The sequence below is a fragment of the Pelophylax lessonae genome, assembly GCF_965119305.1.
Source record: "Pelophylax lessonae genome assembly, chromosome: 2".
Classification (NCBI taxonomy): domain Eukaryota; kingdom Metazoa; phylum Chordata; class Amphibia; order Anura; family Ranidae; genus Pelophylax; species Pelophylax lessonae.
In genome coordinates, this window is record NC_138769.1 from 226,225,111 (window position 1) to 226,244,790 (window position 19,680).

Consider the following 19,680-nt stretch of genomic DNA (forward strand, 5'->3'; position numbering starts at 1 on the left):
GGGTCATGTATCTGTGTGATGCAGCCCTGAATGAGGCACCCTTGGTGGCTCGCCTCTCGAGTGTTGCGTTACTTAACCGGCGACTGATATGGATGAAAAGCTGGTCGGCTGACCAGTCCTCGCGGAAAACTGTTGCTGATTTTCCCTATGCTGGCTCTCGCCTTTTTGGCGAGGCGTTGGATACCTTGGTAAAAGGCGTCACGGGGGGCAAGAGCACTATGCTACCCCAGAACCCAAAGAACAAGTCTTTCCGTGGCAAGCGGGGTTCTGCGCCTAGATCAAATCAGGGGTCCTTTCGTGCCTTTCGGAACCAATTCAAGGGCAAGCCCTTCAAGGCCCAGGGCAACCAGAAGAAACCCTGGGCGGGTAAGCAGAAGACCGGCTATGCCGGCTCGGCGGGACACTCCGCCTCTGCCTAAAGGGGCGCCCTCTCCCGTTTCTGGGGTGGGGGGGGGCGTTTGCGCGGTTTCCTCCAGCCTTGGCTGCTCCGTATCTCGGACAGGTGGGTCCAGGAAATCGTTCAATCAGGTTACAAGATCGAATTCCTTTCCAGGCCGGCGGACAGATTCTTTCTCTCCATCTGCTTCCGGGGCGTTTGCAGGACTTGCATCAAGCGGTGCAGGACCTGCTTGCTCAGGGGGTGATTGTCCCGGTGCCTCATCGGGACAGGTTTCGGGGGTTTTATTCGAATCTGTTCACTGTGCCCAGGAAGGAGGGCAAAGGGCATCCTATTCTGGACCTGAAAGCACTGAACCGCTTTGTGCATGTTCGGAAGTTTCGAATGGAGTGTCTCCGTTCGGTAGTGGCCTCCTTGAGTCCAGGAGAATTCCTAGCTTCGATAGATCTGAAGGATGTGTAGCTACACATCCCCATTTTCGAGGGTCATCATCGGTACCTTCGGTTCGCTATCGCAGAGGACCACTACCAGTTTGTGGTGTTACCGTTCGGTCTCGCTTCGGCACCCAGAGTGTTTACCAAGGTGTTGGCACCGGTTCTGGGCCTGCTGCGGGCCCAGGGCACTGCGGTCTTGGGGTACCTGGACGATCTACTTCTGAGATCGCGTGCCAGTCAGGACCTTGTGCGCGATCTGTCCATCACGGTACAGACGCTCCAGGAGTTCGGGTGGACCACCAACGCTCAAAAATCAGCGTTGTCTCCGACGCTTCGCCTTCCCTATCTGGGAATGGTTCTGGACTCTGCTCAGGCAAAGGTATTCTTGCCGGAGGACAAGCTCCGGACTTTGCGGGACGAAATCCGGTCCCTCAGGGACAATCCGTCCTCGTCACTCAGGACCTGCATGCGGTGCCTGGGGTTGATGGTGTCGGCCTTCGAGGCAATTCCCTTTGCCCAGTTCCACATGCGGGCTCTCCAGACGGAGCTCATGGCCAGGTGGGACAGACTTCCTCAGTCCTTGGATCTGGATGTCTCCTTGAGTCGCCGGACCAGATTGACTCTTTTGTGGTGGATCCAGTCCCCGTCGGTGGTGGAACCAAGTCCTTCCGCCCGTTAGTATGGACAGTGGTTACCACGGACGCCAGCCTGTCGGGCTGGGGTGGAGTCCTGGGCAACCTGTCTGCCCAGGGCACTTGGTCGGAGGAGGAATCCACTCTCCCGATAAATGTGCTGGAACTACAAGCGATAAAACTGTCTCTTCCAGTGGTCGGACCGTCTCCAGGGCCTGCCTGTTCGCGTACAGACGGACAATGCTACCGCGGTGGCTTACATCGACTACAAGGGGGGCACCAGGAGTGCTCGAGCAGCCCGGGAGGTGACCGACATTCTGTCTTGGGCCGAGACTCATGTCCCGGCGATTTCGGCAGTTCACATTCCGGGTGTGGAGAATTGGCAGGCAGACTATCTGAGCCGCCAGACCCTGGACCAGGGGGAATGGTCCCTACACCCGGAGGTCTTTCAGATGCTGTGTGCGAAGTGGGGATCCCCAGACGTGGATCTGTTCGCATCCCGGCTAAATCGAAAGGTGGGAAGGTTCGTGGCAAGAACGCGCGATCCGTTGGCGGACGCCTCGGATGCGTTGGTGGCCCCTTGGCATCAGTATCGTCTGCTGTACGCCTTTCCTCCAATTCAGTTACTATCCCGGTTCCTTCGCAGATTGGTCTCGGAACAGCACATGGTGATTCTGGTGGCGCCGGACTGGCCTCGCCGGTCTTGGTATGCCGACGTTGTTCACCTGGCAGTGGCGCCTCCGTGGCGTCTGCCTCTGCGGGAAGATCTCCTGTCTCAAGGTCCGATCTTCCATCCTGCTTCAGTCGCTGGCTTTAACGGCCTGGCTGTTGAGACCCAGGTCTTGAAGGACAAGGGTCTATCTCCTGAGGTTATCCCTACCCTGATCAAGGCTAGAAAATCCTCCTCTGGTAAGATTTATAACCGTACCTGGAAAGCCTATTTCGCCTGGTGTGAGTCCAGGGGGTTCTCCCCTCGTTCTTACTCGGTGTCGAGAATTTTGGCTTTTCTCCAGTCTGGAGTAGATCAGCGCCTGGCGCTGGCCACGATAAAGGGCCAGGTGTCTGCACTGGCTGTTCTTTTCCAACGCCCTTTGGCGTCTCGTTCTTTGGTGCGCACCTTCATTCAAGGTGTGCGACATCTGGCTCCTCTCAGGAAGGAGCCTTTACCTCCATGGGACTTGAACTTGGTTCTGTCCGCATTACAGCGTGCTCCCTTTGAAAACATCAGGGAGATATCGTTGCCTTTTTAGTGGCGATCACTTCGGCTCGCAGGGTGTCAGAGCTGGCGGCCTTGTCTTCCCGCTCCCCTTGATCATTCACGAGGATAAGGTGGTTTTGTGTCCACCCCCATCCTTCCTTCCCAAGGTGATCTCTGAATTTCATCTTAATGAGGACATTGTTCTGCCTTCGCTTTGTACGAAGCCTAAGCATCCAAAGGAGATTGCTTTGCATTCCTTGGATGTTGTCAGGGCGATCAGGGTTTACCTGTCTACAAAATCTTTTCGGAAAACGGATTCCCTCTTTGTCCTTCCTGAGGGACCTCGGAAGGGCATGGCTGCGTCTGCAGCAACTATTGCCAAATGGATCAGACAGACCATTGAGCAGGCTTACGCCTTGAAGGAACGGGTTCCGCCCTTCCCTGTTAAGGCGCACGCTACCAGGTCTTGGAGTGCATCTTGGGCCTATTGGCATCGGGCCTCGGTGGCCCAGGTGTGCAAGGCGGCGACTTGGTCGTCGGTGCACACTTTTTCCAAGTTCTACAAAGTAGACGTTCTGGCATCAGCTGATGCTTCTTTTGGCCGCAAAGTTCTCAGTGAGGCAGTGCCATGATGGACCCTTGCATTTTTTCTCTGGGTCCCTGGCTGTTGGCATTTGCTTTCCTGGGCTGTTGCGCCTGTTGAGCATTGTCTTTTTCTGTTGCCCAGTTGGTTCTCTTACAGTGCATGTAAGATTCCTTTCTCTGATGTGGGTACTGCGTTGCCTTTTCTACGGTTGCGTCTCCCACCCCTCATGTCTATACTGCTTTGGGACATCCCATCAGTGAGGACTTAAAGGAGGCGGCGACTGTCGGAGGACGTAAGAACGGAATTTTTGTAAAATCTTACCTGTAAAATTCCTTTCTCTGAGTCCTCCGACAGTCGCCGCCCCGCCCCTTTTTTGGGGTTCTTATTACCTACTGCTATGCTACCAAACTGAGTTGGGAGTGGTGATGCAGGGGTGGGTATTGACCGGATGGGACAGCCCCCGTGGGTGTGTATATGCTAATGCCTTTTGTCTTTGGACTAAGTCTATATGCCTAGCTATTCCTACGGATAGGAAGACAATACCCATCAGTGAGGACTTAGAGGAGGCGGCGACTGTCGGAGGACTCAGAGAAAGGAATTTTACAGGTAAGTTACAAAAATTCCGGGTTTTTTTTGCCTGAAAATTACTTGGAACTGCCAAACTTTTTCTTTTTTTATTTTTTTTTTTTTAAGAAAAAAACTTTTGCTTTTTTATAAAAAAAAAAAAAAAGAATGTAAAACACAATTTTTTTTTTTTTCTCTGTAAAAGATGTTACGCCGAGTAAATAGATGCCCAACAATTCATGCTTTAAAATTGCGCCTACTTGTGGAATTGCGCTGCTACTAAAAGTGATCTAGCAAAGAATCCGCAGTTCTGACATTATCAGTTACTACCCCTGAGTTAGAGGATTAGCAGTTGAAACAAAACAAATTATTCCAGGGTTATGGAATATTGCTGGTATTCCACTGTCAACTGAGGACATCTATTGTCTATCGCTTGGTTGGCAAGTGGTTAAAACACACCTTTTTAAAGGGATACTTGTGCTTTTTTATTTAGAAATCTTGAATTCTGGGTCCAACTTGAGATAAACAGTGTACAGAGGGTCAGAAGTGTATACTACATGGGAGAAGCAGGACCGATTTTTACTTTTTGGGGGCAGCAGGGTTGGGCCCATTGCAGGAGTGCAGGGCTAGGTACACTACAGTACTGGCTTCATTTCATATGCAGAGGTGGCTATTATCAGTCCTCTCTTGGCATGCTGTTCCCCACTGGCCTCTCCTCCCCTTTTGTTCATCCCAGATGTCGCATACAAGCACCTGGGAAGAACAGAAGTGGAGGTGGGGCCGGCGGGGAACCGCGCGCCACGGCCAACACTAGTACAGCTGCTTCCTGCCTAGTTCTGCATGAGTTACCTGAGGGGTTTCCCCCTGTTCTGTTCTATTTTTTGTTTTGACCTTATTGCTGGGTGTCCTTCCCTCATGTTCAGTGCTTTTGGAAATCCCCAGGGTATGAATTTGAAGCTCTATTTTGTAGGTTTAAGAAATTTGTGACTTTTGGTTTACCTGTAAAGTCCTTTTCTTGGTGTCCATCATAAGAACTTTGTGACTGTAAAGTCCTTTTCTTGGTGTACATCACAGGACACGGATGTTCCTCCCATCTTGTCTGTTTTGTACTTCATGCTTCAAAACTATGGCTTACCTAAGTTTAAAAGGGTTAAGTCCAGATAGATTCCTGCCTTCTCTTTGTTTGGCTAGTGTCTGTTCACCTGAAGGTGGCCGCTTATAACCCAAGTAGTATTGAATCTAACCTCTGTAATGTACTCCAGGAAAATAATTTTACTGGTAAACCAAAAATCCTAACTTTTTCCTCAAGATTTCCTCTGTTGCTGGAGCTTGTCTCTCTACCCAGCTGTCTGGAATGTTTTTTCCTACTGCCCACCTACAATGCACCAGTAGCTGGTTTTGAAAGTTAAATGCCTAGATTTGTACCATAAAGTTCATTGCGCATGCCTTTCTGTGCAACATGTTGGGATTACACCACAACCATGCAGACATTTATTGGCCAATTTGCTAACTTTTTTGCTCACTGCAGAGCGCATAAGCTTTCATGTCTTCCCCTGCAGAATCCTTATCTAATGTAGCTGTGGCGTTAGCTGCCTTTGCACCTTCACCTAATGAGGAATTGCTGACTGCTGCTTTTACTCCCAGACTTGGAGACAGTTCTTGTTGGTTTACACCACCCTTAAACCTGCGAATCAGCCTTCAGCTTCTACTAGCGCTTGCCCCAGTGTAGGCTCCTTTTAGGATCCTTGGGACTGGCAAGAATTTTGGTGCACCTGCTTCTTCCAGTCCTTCATGGGTGACTGGTAGAGTCATAAGTTGGTTGCAGCCAAAATGGCAACAAATGGTTTGCAGCCTTGTACCTTTTTTGCGAAGGACTTTTCTCAAACCAGAGGCTGAACGTTAGAGTCGCAGTGTGGCTTTCTCCTCCTCCTCTTTTTTTTTTTTTTTTTTTTTCCCCTTCCCAATTCTTGTAATTTGCTGTGTAACCAGTGGACAGAATTCATGGCTGGACAAGTGCATTTAAGTGTTAACTATACCCATAACAGTAAAATCAGTCTGTATATGCAGTAAATCTTGCTTGTTATGCTCAGTGGAGCCTAAGGGGTTAATCCTGATTGTGCAAAAAGGCTGTTAGATCCGATATGCACAGATCTTCCTCATTCTGACTCCAGAACATGACCGGATTAGACAGAGCCTTGGAGTCAGGCTGCACATGCTCAGGTTGTGTATTGCTAGAGAGTTTTTTTTTTTCTTGGGAAGAACTGTCCAGACAGAGGGTCAGGGGTCCTGCATCCTGATAGGGCAGCTTAGTGCAGTATGAATACTCCTCCTATAAGGCTAATCAGGAACTGATAGAATTCACAAGCATGCTATATACTGCTGATGAGAAAATAATTATCAATTTATATTTACTAAAATTATTGCATTTCCATTTACTGTGGGAGACCAGATGTAGTGAATGAAAGGTCTTGGGTTTAGTAACACTTTAACCAAGATTTAATGGTAAGTACAAAAATGCCATGGGTGATGTATGCTGTAATGGAGTGATTTACAATTTAATTTAGGTTGTATAGTGCACGAAAAAGCATTAACCTACTGAATAATGTACTACATTCAATCTCCCCCCCCCCCCCCCCCCTTCCAGCAAAGGCCCTGAAATGGTAGCAGCTCCACGTCCTGACAGACTGGTGAGTCGGCTAAAGAGCATAACTTTGGATGATGCTAGTGCACCCCGTCTTATGGTTCTGCGTCAGCCTAGAGGTCCAGATAACACGAAGGTGCGTGTTTGTGTTTTGTTTTTTTTGTTTTTGTACTGATTGGATGTTAATATCTTTAAGAAACTTTATATTGTCTACTTTCTTTACCGACCATTGAGGGATACACTGTTGGGTTCTACTGACACCTTCAAAACGATTGGACACTGGTAAACAAAAATAGTTTAAACCAGCCCAGGATAAACCCTCTTTCCAGCATGTCTTGTTTTTGCTATTGTCCAGGAACCAGCTAACCATTTTGCTAGCTGCTTTTTCTTCGCTCAAAATCCCTGCTGTTTAGCTTGTATTTATATGCAGCTATCCAAATCAACATTTCCCAACCTTGACTTCTGAATGCCATACCCTAACTCCCCTAGATTGGCTGTGCTAGAAAAGCCTGGAAGATTACCATCAAGCAACAGATTAGCCTTTAAAGACTCTCCTTTTGACTAGGCCTAGAAGAGCTCCTTTTTTTTTAATCCACTGCCTCAGTCTAAACCCATATCTGGCACCCAGTCCTCCTGTAAATCTTAGCTGCCAACGTCTCCCAAACCCTCAGATTAATCTTCAGCGTCTGAGGTGCCCCTGCTTTCCATGGTGGGAGGAGTCTGACCATTGTCTATACTTGAAGGCTGCATTCACACCTGGGCATTTTGAATGGTACCTTAAAATGCAGTGCTGTTCTGCTACAAACCAAATTGCGTGAAGCATGTCGCCCAAAAGTTCCAGAGCTTCTTTTGGGCAACCTGCTTCACACAGTGCGGTTTGCTGCAATTGCAGCTGAACTGCACCGCTTTTTTAGGTGTGCGCTACACACAGAATTTAGGGTTTAGGGATGTGCTCCGATTAGGTTTAGGAATACGCTCCGCACAGGGTGCAGAATTCACGCACCCATTACATGAAGAATGCTGGGGTCATGAAGGCATTATACACAGAGTGCAAATTTCAGGTCAGGAATGGATATATCACAATCTAGTTTACAACAAAACCCCTACCTCCAAACCCCTCAACAGCTAAGCTCTGATTCTGCAGCCATCTTCAGCTATGACCTCTGCATCCCCACAGCCCTCATCTTTGCACATCTTTACACCCTAGTGTCCGATCTGCTTACCTGCTTTGCAAAAATCTTAGCAGCTGCCCTCTTTTTCGTGCAGCGCACTCATTTGTGGCTCCCCCTCTAACCCAGAAGGGGGCAGTGGGAGAAGTTGACATCCATGCACTAGGCTGCCTTCCCTACAGTCCATAGGCACAGTGCACATGGCAGCTCTCTCCTTTGTCCTTGTTCTAAAAAAAAAAAAAAAAAAAAAAAACCCTTTACGGGTTTACGGGCACATAGAGGAGAGCAGAAGCCGGCTTTTCTCTGAAGCCTCAGCCTCTGTCATTCTCGGCAGTGAAGAGCAGTAAGCTGAACGGTGGGCGGGAGCAACCAGACACCTGTATAGAACTGTACAGCCGGTGATTGGTTGCTCCCACTTGCCCTCTGTTCAGCTGTGTTCAAATGTGCAAGTAACAATGAATAAAGTTAAAAATAACCCCATATATAAGCAAAGAATCCAAGTGATATTAATAATGCAAGCCAGATATATAAAAACTTAAACGTGATAATGAATACATATGTGCCTTAATAAAGTGCTAATATTGTGCTAAAGCAATGTGATGAAAAGGGGTCGTCCATGATGTATCACGTATCAAGTAATTTGTAAAAAAGTTCATCTGAAAAGGTGCTCGGCGTGCTGGAGATTAAGTGCTAAAAGTGACAGGGTCCAACGAATTCCATGTGAAATGGTTGGTGCTTAGCCTATTCTCACTCGGTGTGCACCTGTGAGTACAATGCGCGCTCACCTGAGGCACACTTGATATGTGCAAAAAAGCAAGCCAATAATCCTTCCTCTCTATGCTTGTAGGGATCTTTGTTCTTTCAATCTGGTTATGTCCTCATATTCAGTATATCTCAAGGCATCACATGGTATCCCAAATGCAGAAAAAAAGTATTCATAGTGTAATAGGTAAAAAAACGTTTATTGAGAAATAAAAACACTCAACATTTTAGTAAGGTGTAGGAGATGAAGTAAATAGCCAGCTGATCGCATTGCTGTTTAGGCAGGATAAGTGGTTGTTGGAGCTCTTGAGGATCGTACCATCCACTGCAATGATCAAAACGTCACTGACTCCTATGCGTTGCGTCGCATGACACGTGACTTCTTCAGGGTGGGTCATCCGTGACAGACACTTTAAATATACAGGACGGCTGGATTGTTGAAATGGTTATAGTAACCAATTAAACTAAATGATGGTGCGATGTCAGGGAGATTCTAATTATTTCCATACACAAGAAACAAATGCAGAGATTGTGAATGTTATATCCAGAGATGATAGTGTCAAAGCATTAGTACACATCTAAAAAGGAAACTAAATGGCCAGCTAATACAAATACATTTCTGTCATCCTATTTAACTCTCAGGTGCACTAATTAGAACTCATTCCTTTGAATGGATTGTCTGATTCAGCGCGCGTGTATATGTGTGTGTGTGTGTGTGTGTGTGTGTGTGTATATATATATACACACACACACACACACACACACACACACACACACACACACACACACACACACACACGTCATTGCAAGATAAGAATATAACCAATATATAAAAATATATTCTAGAACCTATTTCTCAATAAACGTTGTTTACCTATTACACTATGAGCACCTTTTTTCTTCCTTTGGGATACCGTGTGATGCCTTGAGATATGATCACCAGCTTGAAAGAACGAAGATCCCTGCGAGCATAAAGAGTAAGGATTATTGGCTTGCTTTTTTTGCACACATAAAGTGTGCTTCAGGTGAGCGCGCATTGTAACTCACGGGTGCACACTGGGTGAGAATAGGCTAAGCACCAACCATTTCACATGGAATTTGTTGGATCTTGTCATTTTTAGTACTTAATTTCCAGCACGTCGAGCACCTTTTCAGATTAATTTTTTTTTACAAATTACTTGTGATACATCACAAATGACCCCTTTTTATCACATTGCATTAGCACAATATTAGTACTTTGTTCTTAAGGCACATATGTATTCATTGCCACGTTTACATTTTTATATATCTGGCTTGCATTATTACTTTATGTAACTTGGATTCTTTGCTTATTTATGGGGTTCTTTTTAACTTTATTCATTGTTACTTGCACATTTCAAATGATTTTAGCCATTTTTGTAGCACTTAGGTATTAGTTGGAGTGCATTTTATTTTTGTAATTTTTGTATTGGAGAATAGCGCATTACCATTACCATTGTCTCCTATTAAGTTCAAATCTTTTTTTTTTTTTTTGTTTTTTTTTTTTTTTTCTTCTGCTACATGCTACTGTGTAAATATTATGCTTTATGGTGATCTTTGTGTTTCAGTAATTAATAGCAGATGAACTGAAATGGCATGATAGACCAATATCTAATGTTACACCCCAAAAACAATCTTGTATTTGGAAACATTTAAAATGCTACAGGCTGGAAGTGTAGGCACCTAAAGGTTTATAGGTTATTATTCAGCTTTTAGTTGAACTGAATTGTTTTACTAAGGCCTAGTTCATAAGGGCTTCAGATTGTATAAAAACAGTACAATGTGCTGTTAACGCATTTGCTGAGCTTTTAAAAGCAAGCTTTGCCTTTTTTTTTTTTTTTTTTTGTTTAAAAACATTTTTATTACATTTTTTTCATCAAGGATGAGGAGAAAAGTACAAGATTGCATGCAAACGATAAAAGTATAAATCGTGCATTTAAAAAAAGTCTAATTAGCCACTAAAGAAAATCAACTGTCATGTTAAACTCTGGGAAACCATTTTTTCCTCTTTTGTTCATTGACTGACACAGCTCCTGATCTTAATATTAATTGGGTTATACTGCCCTCTACAGGAGTAGTACACTAGGCAGAAAAATAATCTGGTTAGGTCTATGGGCAGTTCTAGGGGGTATACTCCCTCACTCTGCTATAAGGTACCGTTTTTATTTTCTGCCTAGTCAGGAGTAAGGACCTAGTTCCTTGCTGGGAACTCTGGTCCTGGGAAATTTCTTCTTTTTAGATTTTTCTCGTGTGTTTTTTTTTTTTTTTTGTTTTTTTTTTCCCTGTGAGATCTACAATTGACTGGGCGACGCGCTGGATAATCTAGATCCAGTGGTTACCCTAGTCTGGCCAGCGAGCGTGCGTAGACCTCAGCCCCACGCTAAGTCTGCCACAACATAGCCCCACTGGGCTTTGCTTTAGCCTGTTTTTTCTATGCACAGCGGCCAGGTTTGTGTAGCCATTTTGCGGTGGTTTGCCAATGAAAATAGCGACGCCCATGACAGTGGAGCCTTGCGGGTGTCGATTTTGGCGGTGGGAACCCCTCCTCATCCCCTGGTGCTGACTCCTGGATCTTTTAACTTCCTGATAACCGCATGTGGAGTGCAGATTATCTTGGCTGCAGGTGCCTGTTTCTGCTGAGTGGTGAGTCTGGGGTTTTCTCCCTCTCTGCTGAGGATCGCTTGGTGCTTTGCCTGGCGACCAGGTGGTGCTGCCATCGCAGTGGGGGTTTGTCCCTTTGCAGTGTGTTGCACTTTTTGTTGGGATCTCCCTGATGACTCGTGGAGTCTTTGGAGCACATCTCTCCACCTGATCCACCCCCCCCCCCCCAAAAAAGCAAAAAGCACACCCCCCCGTCTTCCCCTGCCTCACCTGTCTCATCAGATCCTGAATCTGATTCAGCCACTGCGGACGTTGGTCACCCTGCTGGGTTTACAAACAAAGGCGTAGCCAGATTTTTTTTCTGCCTAGTGTCCTACTCCTGTAGGAGGCAGTTTAAACCCAATGGTTATGAAGTTCAGGAGCGTTGTCCGTCAATGAACACCAGAGAAATGGGTTTTACGGTAAGCCAAAAATCCCATCATTTCCCAATGCTTGGGTTAACTGGTTCTTTTCGCCTAGGGAATTGCGGAGCAGGAGATAGAGATATACTTGCCTCCTGCTCCCTACCCCCCCCCCCAACTTGATGCTAGTGGTCTTGTGAATGGACTGTTCCTGATGTCATCACGCTTAGACAGACTGACTCTTGAAATGACGATGGCAGGATCAGTCCACCGATGGGGGGGGGGGGGGGGGGGCATGGTTTTCCGGAGGATGGAAGTACACCTTGTGTCCCTAGATTAAACGAGCAGTAGCGCGGGTGGAGCCCCGCTGCATGGGAGAATAACCTTTTTCTCTTACGTCCTCTGACAGTCGCCGCCCACTCATACAGTCTTTACCAATGGGTATTGACCTCTTATCCATAGGAGCAAGCTAGGCATAAGACTTGTTAAAAACAAAGTAATTTACATAGACACGCCTATGGGGGCTGTCCCACTGGTCCAATACCCCCCCCTGCAATCAGCCATCCCAACTCAGTTTGTCTTCTGCCTAGTTAGGAGTGAGAGAGGCTATCCCTGTGCTTGGGCTACAGTCTCAGCCTTTTTCTGTTTTTTTTTTATTTTATTTCTGAAAAAATTTGTTTTTTCTTTGCACTACTGCCTGTTTTATCAGGGTTTAGTTAGTCACTTCTTTAAGATGACAGCGTTGCGAAGCTGGGAGTCGCACTGGTCGTCGTCCTGGTGTTCCAGGACAGAGGGCCTTATGGAATCCCAGCCCGCCATCGAGCGTTTTGCGGGCTATGTGTTCACCCTGGCTTCGCAAACGACCCATCCCTGTCCTCAGGGATGCAGCCTGCAAGGTGGCTACCTCGCCTGGACGTCTCCCCATGGTTCTCCGTGCACTGCTAGCGCCCTGCTTTTGGCTGACAGCACCCCCGCCATCTGAGGGTGGGAGGTTTCCTGTCGATGAGAGGCACCCCATGCCATCGGGTACGGTAAGTATACTCTGTGTGGGGCCTCTGTTTGGGGCTGGCAGTCCTGTGTGTCTGTGTTATCCCCTCATGTCTGTGCATTTTTGGGCTCCCTGATCCCGCTCTCACAGCTGGTGCGCTATGTGGGTTTGTGGGGGTCCCTCTCGTATGTCACTTTATGGTGCTTTTGGAGGTGCAGACACGTGCGGCGACAAAAAAACCGCCGGTCCGCCATTTTAGGTGTGGGCAGCATGCTGGATTCACTGTGGGCGCTTATACAGCAGTTTATGTAGTGTGTTTTGGCGCCTTGCGGTGCCATCTTGTGTGTAGCAATGTGTTTTTTGCTGAGCACATGTCGGCGGCCATTTTACCGAAGCCTCCCATTACTTTCTATGGGCAACCATTTTTCCTTGGGCTAAAATCCTAGTTCAGCCTATTCCGGTGACATCACTTCCTTTCTGCATATAGGAGATCATCAGGCGTGTAGGTAACACTTGTGGGGTCTGTCTGGCTGTCTTTCTGTGGGAATGCCTCTGGCTTTCAGCTTATTGCTGCTTGGGGGGTCGTTTTGCATAGTCCCTCATAGCGGTGTACTGCGGGGGATTGCGGTGCGCTTAAAGGGCCAGTACTGTCTGCTGCACTTGCGACTTTAACGTCAAAAGTGGATTTTCTGATGTCCGCACAGCGTACTGGAAAAAGGCCTAGGCTTTCTTTTTCATCTGATTCTGAGTCTGACATGGTTGCCGTAGGTAGCGTGCCCCTTGAAGGGTCTCGCTCTTCTCAGTCTGAGGTGGAGGTTGTGGGGGTGGATGATTCCCCCCCTGGGACGGCCGAGGACCGCGCAGTTATGGATGCGCTGATGCTTTCCATTAAGGAAACACTACATTTAGAGGATGAGCCGAATCCTCCGGGGATAGTGTCCTCTTTTGGTACACACAGATCCCGTAAGGCGGCGCAGGTTTTTCCTTGCCCCGCTGAGTTTCACGCAACTGTGAATGAACTATGGCGTAACCTTAAAGCGCACTTTTGTGGTGCTCAAAAAGTTTCAACTTCTTTACCCCTTTGCGTCTCCTACGGATTCGCGCTGGTGTGTGGCTCCTACTGTGGATCACACTGTGGCCAGGTTAAACAAGGCCACTCTAGTACCCACGAGGATTCTCCGGTATTTAGGGATCCTACGGAAAGGAGGCTGGAATCTCTTGCCCGCCATGCTTACACGGTGGCGGGTTCCATGCTGAAACCTCCTGTCTTCAGTGCAGTGGTCTGCACTGGCTGTTTTTTTTCAGCGCCCCTTGGCGTCTAACTCTCTGATTCGCACATTTATTCAAGGTGTTCGTCACTTGGCCCCTCCTCGGAGGGCGCCTCTACCTCCATGGGACTTGAACTTGGTTCTGTCCGTTCTACAACATTCTCCCTTTGAAAACATCAGGAAAAATTCTTTACCTCTGCTGTCCTAAGAAGGTTGCCTTTCTAGTGGCGATCACTTCTGCCCGCAGAGTGTCGGAGTTGGCAGCCTTGTCCTTCCGCTCCCCTTACCTGGTGGTTCATAAGTATAAGGTGGTCTTGCGACCTAACCAGTCTTTCCTTTCAAAGGTGGTGTCTGACTTTCACCTTAATGAGGACATTGTTTTGCCTTCGCTCTGTGCGAATCCCAAACATCCTAAGGAGTTTGCTTTGCATTCCTTGGATGTCAGGACGATCAGGGTTTACCTGTCAACTGAATCCTTTCGGAAGTCGGATTCTCTTTTTGTCCTTCCTGAGATACCTCGGAAGGGTATGGCTGTGTCTGCGGCGACCATTTTCAAAATGGATCAGACAGACGATTGTACAGGCCTATTCGATTAAGGAATGGGTTCCGCCCTTCCTTGTGAAGGCGCACTCTACCAGAGCGGTGGGTGCATCCTGGGCCTTCCGGCATCAGGCTTCGGTGGCCCAGGTGTGCAAGGCTGCGACTTGGTCGTCTGTGCACACCTTTTCAAAGTTCTATAAACTTGATGTTCTGGCATCAGCAGATGCCTCTTTTGGCTGCAAAGTTCTGTGTGCGGCAGTACCTTAAGGGTACCCTAGTTTTGCAGGGCCCTGACTGTTGGGGTTGTTGTTTCCCCCTTGTTTGTTTGCTTTCCTGGGTTATTGCTCCAGTTGAGCTTTTGTGTTACCGGAGGATACCTTTCTGTTCACGTAAGGTTCCTTTCTCTGCTGTGGGTGCTGCGTTGCCTTTTCTGACGGTTGCGTTTCCCACCCCTCATGTCTACACTGCTTTGGGACATCCCATTGGTGAAGACTGTATGAGTGGGTGGCGACTGTCACAGGACGTAAGAGAAAACTGAATTTTTGTAAAATCTTACCATAAAATTCCTTTCTCGGAGTCCTCTGACAGTCGCCGCCCCCGCCCCTCTATTGGGGTTCTTTGGAATTTAACTGCTTGCTACAAAACTGAGTTGGGATGGCTGATTGCAGGGGGGTATTGGACCAGTGGGACAGCCCCCATAGGTGTGTCTATGTAAATTTGTTTTTAACAAGTCTTATGCCTAGCTTGCTCCTATGGATAAGAGGTCAATACCCATTGGTGAAGACTGTATGAGTGGGCGGCGACTGTCAGAGGACTCAGAGAGGAATTTTACGGTATGATTTTACAAAATCACTTTTTTCATTGGATTTCTGCTTTAGGTACAAGTGAACGGAGTGCAAACAAGGTAACAGAGGATTTCCTAATGTCAAATTGTTTCTGTAGTAAGGAAAAGTTAGAGGGGAGAAGGAAAGCACAAAAAGTTAGTAAGTAGAGTGAGAGGACACGCAGTCCCTTACTGCGCTGAGTGTTTCCCATCTGTTCTCACTGCCCACCCATCTCCTTACCAAGAGAAGAGACTGAAGTTGTTGCAGGCTTCATCTGGTACCCTTTGCTTATTGGTAAGTGGGCAGGGAGTGTGGGGAAGTTGGAAGAGCTTCAGTTCTATTCACACCCTCACAAAAGATGGAAACGGTGTATTCATTTTTTTTTTTTCATTAAAATATATTATTTTTCATCTCCCTGCCATACCACAGCCACACAACGGAAGGAACCTTACACATGGGCTGTCTGATCAGGTCCACCTGTCAGTTTTTCAAGCAGACATGATCGGACTCTTCAGTCTCTATGGAGCAGCGTATGTCCGCTGAGAATCACTGCCATCAGATCCTGTCTGCCAAAAACGGATGGTGGTCCTATTTTCCATATGTCCGGATCTAATCAGATGACATCGGATGGAAATGGGACAGGCAGTCCATTTCCATCCGATTGCCTCATAGAGGAGAGCAGGACTGTCAGTGTTCCCTCTGCATAGCAGAGTGGACAAGGACCTGTCATCTGCCTGCTCAGTTGGGATTAGCAGAGGAATCCCTGCTGAGTATGTAGACTCCGCTTAGCAGAGTTGCCCGTATGAAAGGTGCCTAAGGTGGCATGAGTTTCTGGATCACCTCTTGCCCCCATCTTGCTTCACTGTCCTTCCCTAGTGAGCCACTGCCCATCACACCATCAAGCCAGGTACACACGAGCTGAATTCCAGACAACATTGGCCGGTTGCATAAAAACTGGCCACCATTCGGCCAGTTGTATGGCAGCCAGTCTGACAGAAGCCGGCCATTCGGCATGCGCGAAAACTGGCTCCTATCCTAACCTTCTTGCTGGCTCCTAGATTCCAAGCAAATTTGTCAAGCCTTGCCTTATGACCACCTTAAGCCATAGAGTTTATTTGGACAAATTCTGGCCATTGGGAGTTCTGTGGTCTAATCCAGTACCTATTTCATAGGCTTTAGCAATATGTCCTCCAACTTCATTTTTTTTGGTTTAGGCTGGTGTTCTAAAAGCAGTTGGTTTCTACATAATTGTTGTGCGAGTCCTTGATTCTACATGCATCTGGCTTACATTTCTTTCTTTTACTCTTACAGGGATTTGGCATTGAGAGAAAGATCCGTCAAGCTGGTGTCATCGACTGAATTTTTTTTTCCATCCACAAAAGCACATTACCTAATCAAGTATAATACCATGGGGTATTGTGGAGAGCAACATCTCTTTGCAGCCCCTGAATTTGGAGATTTTCTGTATAACAGTTACATCTATTTTTAACACCTTCCATCTTGCGTTCACCTCGGGGAAATTCCTGAGAAACTTTTTTTTTTTTTTTTTTTTTTTTTTAAATTATGCACATTTGCAAGTGAGGATTTAAGTTGAAGCCTGAGTATATTCTGTTTCATTTTAAAGAAGCTTTGATTTGAATTGTGCATCTTAACACAAGTTTTTTTTTTTTTTGTTTGGTTTTTTTTTTTTTTTTTGTTTTTTTTTTTTTTTTTTTTTGTTTTTTTTCTCCCCCTCTTATGTCTCATTTAAAAGTGTGACTTAACCCTTTGAAATTCTGCACTTGACACTGTTTAGCATATATTCTACCTCCTTTACTGCTTTTTTTTTGTTTTTTTATCTCCCTTCTCCAAGAGGACCACATACTGATGGTGGAATATATTCTATACAGCAATGCTTTGAAGCGCTCCTTTTTCATTGAATGACAGCCAAATGCTCACTTTTTTATATATCAAGATTTGAATATTTTATTCAAGTGAAAGAACCGAAGCTGTTTAGGATTAAAAGCATTTTTTTTTTTTTTTTTTTTTTTTTTTGTTATAACAACTTTGGAACTGCAGATATCCTCAAGGGTGACATGTGCCATCAGTGTGAAGTTTAAAAAATCTTTGAAACCGCACAGGGTTTTTTTTCTTTGCTGCTTCCATGGGCAGCTTCTAAATGTTCATGAAATGTAAAGGAAAATAAAATGTGCCTGAATTTTATTTTATTCAGTTTACAAAAACCACTCATACCATTAATTCTTTAGGCTTTTTCATAGCTATACTGATCTTTGCATCAGCATAGATAGACAATTGGGTGTTTATTTTTTTTTTTTTTTCCTTCTTTCTCTAACCTGCCATTACCCAGGCAGGCCTGTGGCTCTAACCTTGAAGCCTTTTCCCTCTTTCCCCTCCAGTACGATTTTGCTGCCCATCACAAATTCTCAAGCCAGGAAGTACATTTATTCAAAGTATTTTAAACCAGAAAGATCAAGATTTCTTTCTTCCTGGATTGATGGAAGAGTTCTTGTGTTTTTCTATTTTTTTTCTACTTCTGTGATTTAGAGGTTCTTCTGTTAAGACCTACCTTTGTAAAAACAAAAACTTGGCTCCAGATTTTCTGTTTAATGGCAAAAAAAATTGAAAAATAGAATAAAGTTTTACCAATTTAAATTTGAAATCCCTAGTCTTTTATTTCACGGTGCATGATACATATTGTCCGCCAGTAATTTAATTCAGTTCAATCACAAAATGCGCATAGGCAAGATTAGGTACGTTAACCTCCTTAGCATCAGTGCCTCCTAGCCCTTTAAGATGTTCATTATGCCAGGAGACAGGGCACAGGTTAAGATCAGGTGACCGCTGTGAATGGTGGTCAGAAAACGCCTGATCACAATGGGCAAACGGGAGCTTTCAGTTAGTCGACGGTAACTGTGCTGGGATCGTGCCCGTTCTCAGCACAGGTGTGTTGGCTGCAATTCACGCTATTATGCGGCCCCTCTGTGTGAAGGACCAAGCACTGAGAGGCTGCATATTTGATTATGGCCAGTGCCAATGGACAAAACCAAATCAAATTGGGTTATACTGCCCTCTACAGGAGTAGGACACTAGGCAGAAGAAAACGTTCTGGCCCACACCTTAGGGGCAGTCCCAGAGGGTATATCATCTCTCTCTGCTACAGGATGTCAGTTTTTTTCTGTCTAGTCAGGAGTAAGGACCTAAGTTCCTTGCTGGGAATCTTTGGTCCTGGCAAAGATTTTTTTGATTCTTTATAAGTTAGCTTTTTTTCTCCATTTGTTCCTGTGAGATCTTCAAGCAATTATGCCGGATCTGGGCGACGGGCTGGATGTTGAGGTCCAGTGGTCACCCCAGCCGGCCTACAAGCGCGTGCAGATTCCAGCTCCGCGCTGGATCAGCCGCGACACATTTAAACAATTTTGCTGGAGCTGGGCGACGGGCTGGATGTTAAGATCCAGTGGTCACCCCAGTCAGCCTACGAGCGCGTGCAGGCCCTAGCTTCGCGCTGGGTTGGCCGCGACATAGTCCCACTGGACGGGGACTGGCCCTGCGAGTTAAATGTCTCGCCAGGACGCTTACGACCAGTCGGAAACTGAGTCGCGGCGTCTGTATTGGTCAACAGCCCCCCACCTCGATGGAGAGGGGTTCTGTTAGGAGTGGGTGCCCGTCTGTTCCGGTATGGTGAGTAGAATGTTCCCCCTCTTCCCTGTCGGGTTTTGGGAATGGATACGGGCCCCTCTGTGAATGGTCGGACCCTCTTGATCCTGGGTTCCCCCTCTATCCTATGACGTGTTTCACAGATCTCCCTCTTGAGTGTGATTTGGTGAATAAGAGATACCACTCCAGGAGGCTTGGTTTGGGAGCTGACTATCTGATAGTCACTGTAAAGAGCTGGCGCTGTAAAAGTAGGAAGCCATGACTGGGGTCAAGGATGGAGACAGGGGCTGGCGTTACTATTTGAAATAGTCATGTAAAAGGGTGATATAATCAAGCACCTACCTAATGCATAGTGATGCAGCCACATGGACTACCGCCATCCTCCCGCAGGTCGCACGGCACAAGCCGCTGCCATCCTCCCGCAGGCCGCACGATTCAGCAGGCCGCCGCCATCCTTCCGCAGGCCGCCCTCCTTCCGCAGGCCGCACGGATCCCGCAGGCCGCTGCCATCCTCCCGCAGGCCGCATGATTCAGCAGGCCGCCGCCATCCTTCCACAGGCCATCCGCAGGCCGCCATTTTGGCGTAGCCTGGTGTCTCCTGCATGGGGCGGCCATTTTGGATACGCCCAGCTACCTCGAGGAGTAGCCGTGGGAGCGCCGGAAGGCGTGTAAAGGGGCGGAGCCACCTCCTTTACCCAGGAAAACTAGTCAAGACTTCCTGTTCTGTAAAGGACAGCGCTGAGAGCAGTTTGGTAGAAGCTTCTGTGCATCAGGTGGTGAGCCCTTGGGGTCTCTCTCTCTCTGTGGGGGTCCAAAGCAGGTAACGCTGAGGGGCGCTGTTGCGCTGGGGGATTACACACACAAAAAAAAAGTTTCTCTTACGTCTTCCGACAGTCGCCGCCTCTTCATATTCGTCACTAATGGGGTTAATGACTTTTGCTCCGTAGGAGTAGCTAGGCAACAGAATATATTAATATCAAAGCTTTTAGCATATCCCACCCCC

General features: G+C 46.8%; 1 protein-coding gene across 2 annotated transcripts in view; it reads left to right on the forward strand.

Annotated features, from left to right (window-relative positions):
• The window catches only part of CSDE1 (cold shock domain containing E1), a 208,419-nt gene extending 191,880 nt beyond the window's left edge, over positions 1–16,539 (forward strand). For both annotated transcript variants that reach the window (XM_082246093.1, XM_082246094.1), the window contains 2 exons: positions 6,456–6,588; positions 16,335–16,539. In XM_082246093.1, coding sequence (XP_082102219.1) covers positions 6,456–6,588; positions 16,335–16,382 — 181 coding nt within the window. In that variant the 3' untranslated portion in view covers positions 16,383–16,539. The remainder of the gene's footprint in view (positions 1–6,455; positions 6,589–16,334) is intronic.
• Positions 16,540–19,680: the final 3,141 nt, after the last annotated feature.